The 6,020-nt window shown below is 40.7% G+C and overlaps 1 protein-coding gene across 1 annotated transcript in view; it reads right to left on the bottom strand.

The window, feature by feature from the left end:
* Window positions 1-6,020, bottom strand: part of MTREX (Mtr4 exosome RNA helicase) — a 98,048-nt gene that overhangs the window by 69,741 nt on the left and 22,287 nt on the right. The window contains exons 14-15 of the mRNA XM_025196145.1: window positions 4,245-4,346; window positions 1,333-1,458 (exon numbers count right to left, since the gene is read on the bottom strand). Coding sequence (XP_025051930.1) covers window positions 1,333-1,458; window positions 4,245-4,346 — 228 coding nt within the window. The remainder of the gene's footprint in view (window positions 1-1,332; window positions 1,459-4,244; window positions 4,347-6,020) is intronic.

Raw genomic sequence — 6,020 nt, 5'->3', positions numbered from 1 at the left:
CCCCATAGACGAGCTGTGACTCTATCCCTCGCCCCGCCCCACCTGCGCCTGCCCCACTCCCCTCCCTCATCACAGAGGGCACTGATCTGCCCTCCCGCACTCCCCTGCCTTACCTCCACCCCCCTTCCACCACAACGGACTTACTAGCTGCATGCAGTTCTCCAAGCTGCCGGGCTGTGCTCCTTGCTGCCTGCGTGCTGTGGCTGCATGCACACATGGGTATTTACTGGCTAAATTATAGGCCACATCGGGCCGATTTCTGATACAGCCCATTTTTTTATTTTTATATTGGTGCCGATCTGATATCGGACCAATATATTAGTATACCTCTAGAGCTTACCATTTACACATTTTTCACCCCCTTCTACCTTGGAGAACTCAATACTACAGCAGTTTCCCCTGCTTATCTTTTGCGTTCCTTCACTCATCATTTCCTCCTCCCTTCTCTACTCATTGCTTTCCAAACTTCCACCTATTTACATTTTCACTGACCTTCTGTTACACTTTTAGCTTCTTTCTTACCTTGGAGATCTCGGAACAACAGCAGAGTCTCCCAATGCCTGAAGAAGGGTACTTGTGCCCAAAAGCTCGGAAAGAACTTTTTTCCAACTACTCTGTTGGTCTAATAAAAGATACTACATCTAACTCAAAGAACCTTGCCAAACTTTAATAAAAGATTCTTCCTAACTATTCTATATATTTCTGGTAAGCTTAAAAGTAGAAATTAAAAAAGTGTAAAAGTAGAAAGTAAAACACATTTTTTATAAATCACAATGGATTTAAACTTTTCATATACATTGCCATTCATGTATGTACAAAGTCTCATAGGTTCAAAACTGCTGAACTTTACAAATTCAATTTTCTAGATGGCTGAAACCTAAATTCTCCCCTAAGCATTAGTCCATAGGCTATTTTGCTAATTAAGCAACTGAAATCCTATATATTTTTGCCATTAAATTTAGTATTTTGGAATTCTTTCTGGGCTTGCAGAATAATGCACATACAAATAAATAAAATCAGTATTATGTTATGCTAAATGTGTTTTTTTCTGCTGTTATATTATGAAGATTTATAGCTGCTCAAATTTTCAGCCACAGAACTACATAATGAAAGATGCAGAAAATAGTTTCTTGGTAAGTATGCAACATACAATGTTCAGATTACAGTTTTATAATATTTGAAAGTCAGATAACTGAGTTAAGGTATTCACTGTAGAAATAGAATTCACCCACAAAATACACATGCAGTGATTTGAATTACTACCTGTGATGCAAAGCATAATTATACAAGACCATTCTGATAGATAAAAACAATTGTTAGCCTTCTTCATACCTTAAGAAGCTGTTTGCCGACTGTTGGACTCATCTTCTCATCCACCATAAGAATTACTATACCTCTGTCATCCATACCTCGACGCCCTGCACGACCCGACATCTGGATGTATTCGCCTGAGGAGATCTAGAATCATAAGAAAAAGAAAACTCCAACTATATCTGAAACTAGAGACACAGAAGGCCAAAACTGGTACATTTATCCAACTGCATAAAATAATGGCTTTGAGCTGTGCAAAAAATGAGAGAGGTATAACATAAAAAACATTTAGTTAGACCTGTAGCAAGTAAATCAGTTATGGGCAACTGAAGTCCCCACTAAGGATATAGAATCATAGACAATTAAGGTTGGAAGGGACCTCAGGAGGTCATGTAGTCCAACCCCCTGCTCAAAGCAGTATGCTGATAACAGCAAGCAATATATGTCCATTTATATCACAACAGGTTTGCATTATAGTATGTCAGTCATTGCTTTAATAGGGATGATACATGAATGAAAGCTAACTTGTAAAGACTCATCATCAGACAAGAGTCTGACGATGCTTCTAAAACTGAGGAAATAACATAAGAAAATGGGTGAAGTTACATCAGGATTATCAGAATAAACTGTTAAATTTCCCAAGTTTGTAACCCAGGAGTATTGGAATTTCAGCACCTCCTGGATGATGGCAAAGTTAAAGGTGGATGCAACCATTTATTTTGAATGTACTACAATTGCAGTGTCTGCTGTCTCCAAGTTAAGACTATTACAATGCACTCTACCTGAGTAAATGCCTTCAGATCCAAGGAGAGAGTGTGTACATCTAACTGAACTGTTAATAACAGATATGCGCAGTATTTCTGCTCTGCTACCATCTTACACTGGGCTAATCACTTGCTCTCATTGCATTTGTTTTCCTATACAGTAGCGCGAGAACAGCGGAGCTTGCCTTTGTATCAGTTTGCAGTGTAAAAGATAAAATGTGTTAAGTATTATCACTATTATTAATGAGATTATAATAATTTGTTTAGCTAACGCTGAATATGGTCCTTTTACAACCAGGTCACACACTGCCTTGACACAGGAGCTGAGGCAGATGTCATCTACCTGGACTTCAAGAAGGCCTCCGATAGTTTCGCATCCCATTCTCATAAGGAAGGTAACAGGCTGCGGAGTGGACGCTTACACAGTCAGGTGGGTAGCCAACTGGTGTAGGGACCGCACCCAGAGAGTGATGGTGGATGGGTCATTTTCAGCCTGGAAGGAGGGAGGGCAGTGGTGTCCTGCAGGGTTTGGTCCTTGGCGGGTGTTATTTAATATCTTCATTGGCGATTTGGACAAGGGTGTGGAGAGCACCCTGTCCAAGTTCGCAGATGACACCACGTTACAGGGCAAAGTTAACACACCGGAGGGCAGGGCGTGGGTACAGGCCAATCTGGACAGGTTGGATCAATGGGCAGAAAGAAACAGGATGCAATTCAACAAAGACAAATGCAAGGTACTCTACCTAGGGAGGAGGAATCCCCAGCACACCTACAGGTTGGGGGATGACCTCCTCAGCAGCTCAGCAACTGAAAGGGATCTTGGAGTCATAGTTGACTCCAAGATGAACATGAGCTGGCAGTGTAACGAAGCCATCAACAAAGCCAATTGCACTTTATCGTGCATTAGCAGATGCATGACCAACAGACTGAGGGAGGTGATGCTTCCCATCTATGCGGCATTTGTCAGGCCGCAGTTGGAGTCCTGTCTCCAGTTCTGGGTGCCGCATATCAAGAGAGATGCGGAGAATCTGGAGAGGGTCCAGAGGAGGGCCACTTGTATGATTAGTGGCCTCTGTGCAAGACCCTACGAGGGGAGATGAGGGATCTGGATCTCTTCAGCCTTCACAAGAGACGTCTGAGGGGAGACCTTGTAGCACCCTATAAGTTTATCAAGGGAGGACAACAGAGAATTGGAGACGTGCTATTTACCAGGGCACCCCTAGGAATAACTAGGAATAGTGGGTACAAACTAGTGGAGAGTAGATTCAGGTTAGACATTAGGAAGAAATTTTTCACAGTAAGGGCAGTCAGATCTGGAATGGGCTGCCAAGAGAGGTGGTACTATCACCTAACTTGGAGGTTTTCAAGAGGAGGCTAGATAGGCACCTAGCTGGGGTCATCTGACCTCGGTCCTACTTCCTGCCTGGGACAGGGGGTTGGACACAATGATCCTTCAGGGTCCCTTCTGACTCTACAATCTATGAATCTATGGTGGCCCGTTTATTTCAGAGACCTAATACAGAATGTATATCACCATACAATGATTTCTATTTGCTGCTGTTGGTTTCTGGATGCATTGTATGATGTGCTTTTAAGTATTCTAATTGGTTTGCCATTCTCTGCCAAGACTCTGCCATTTAGTCTTTCTTTTTACCCCATGCATTAGTATAACAAATTAGGTATTCTGAAGTACTTGAGCTCCTGGAGTCAGAGCTCTCTCAGCAAGTGATCATCCTTAAACAAGTCTGCTTGATCCTGGTCTTGATGATTTTCATGATAAAATACAAGATTAAACTTTCCCATGCTTCTCTTAGGGATATTGGAAACTATTAATTATTATCGGGAAAGACAGACAGGAAATGTTGTTTCCGAATTTGGACCAAACTGTATCAGAATATCCTGAAAGGTAGTTATGCAGCATTTTAAGCCCATGTTTTGATGTCCTTTTGCTAATTTTTAAAGCTGCTTATTATGTACTCTCTAAAGAAACCTAAATTTTAGCTAGGGTAAATGTACATTCCTTAATAATTACATGAAGTATGCATGAACTAAGGTAAATATTTTTACTGTAGCAAATACAGAGTCTTTAAATAAAATTAATCTAGATACACTGTAAGTTCAAGTAACTAAAGCCAGTTATTCATTAATGGCATCCTGAACTTCACTCACCCATCGGAAATCTTTCCCATCGAATTTACGAGCGCTCGTGAACAACACTGTCCTGGCTGGCATGTTAATTCCCATAGCAAAAGTCTCAGTTGCAAATAAGGCCTATTTAGAAAAGACAACATTAGACAAACATTTTTCATTTAAGAACACTTAAAATATTCAGTGGCTAGATAAACCTTTTCCACGTGACATCACTTTTGACTTTACAGGACAGTTTATACATGCATTTTAAATATGCATTTGTAAAAATATTTAGAAGAAAATATGTTTCTAATATTTTGCATGTTCAACCTAGCTAAAACATTCCTACCATGACCTCAGTATTTACGAACCGGAACAAGGGCAATCTCTCCTATCCCTCCACTGTGGAATCAAGATATTAATTATAATTGTTTGCCCATATGAGCATGTGAAAACTCCTGACAGCCAACAAAAGTCTAAGAGGTGAGTTTTAGGTGAGTGAAACTTAGGCACAATGAACCTAGCAAACTTACAAATGTAATTCATTAGAGCAAAACTGTGCTAAAATTGAAGGTCAATTTTGAAAGAACACTCCCCAAAAGACTGACATCTATAGCACGCAGACAGACAGCATGTGCACTAAAAGCAACCTCAACAAATGCACAGAAGCACTACGTGGAAACAAGTGAGAAGCATGCAGTAGTTATGGTTTCCTACACACTATTTTAATACATACACATTAATAATGTAATACTATAATAGTAATGTAATGCTATGCAATATTTTATGATTGATTCATTGTATGAAATCTGAGATCTTTCCAGTCTTGGTAACACCTGTACATCCATGTCTTTCCAAGTAATGCTAGACTATACCTGCATACTCCTAAGATGTTGCCAAGGACACTGTTCAATTAAAAGTATTCCTGTGTGTTGTTAACAAGAAACAACATCAGGAAGTGAATAAGTAGATATTTCCGTACTATCAGTTTCTTTTCCCTCCTCCTCTCCCCTATTCTGTGCTTTCACATCTTAGTTTTATCAGCAGTGGAACTGAGAGAGACTTCTGGTGCCACCAGAATATATGCATCTACACAGGTGTACATTTCAAACATCAGTTCAGGAGGAATCTCTGTTCTTTCACAAATACATCAAGATCCTCACACTATTGTCCTGGCAGTGCTTTGCCATCTCACCAAGGACACTATCTCACTATGGACAGTATGCCCTTTTTAGGTCAACTACTGGTGATGACAGACTGCATAACACTTCTCCAGGCAACCACCACTTTCTGAATGTCTGGAGATTCCATGTTCACCTATGTTTGGAGATTTATTTTCAAGTTCACCAAAACTTTTTCAAACATACTTGATCTGTACATAGACTCGGTAGCATAAAAGAATTCCCATGCCACTGGCTTTAACAAGGGTGCATCCGGGTGGAAAGAACTCCACTTCCTTACATTTTCTAGCATCTTGGAGACTCAATTGTGGGCAAAATCATAATTCACAAGCAAAACAATTTCTCTTTGTGCCTTAATCCTACTGTTAAGACTGAGAAGTCATCCTCTGAACAATTCTGCAATGATCCAAGTATTTAGTCAGATCAACCATCACAGGGGCACACACTTTCATAGATTCATAGATGCTACAGTTGGAAGAGACCTCAACAGATCATCAAGTCTAACCCCCTGCCTAGGCAGGAAAGAGCACTGGGGTCAGATGGCCCCAGCCAGATGCCTATCCAGCCTTCTCTTAAAGACCCCCAAGGTAGGGGAGGGCACTACCTCCCTTGGAAGCCCATTCCAAATTTTGGC

The sequence above is a fragment of the Alligator sinensis genome, unplaced genomic scaffold (assembly GCF_000455745.1).
Source record: "Alligator sinensis unplaced genomic scaffold, ASM45574v1 scaffold573_1, whole genome shotgun sequence".
In the NCBI taxonomy this organism is placed as follows: domain Eukaryota; kingdom Metazoa; phylum Chordata; order Crocodylia; family Alligatoridae; genus Alligator; species Alligator sinensis.
The sequence above is the reverse complement of the archived record's forward strand: the minus strand, read 5'-3'. Positions and strand labels throughout refer to the sequence as shown.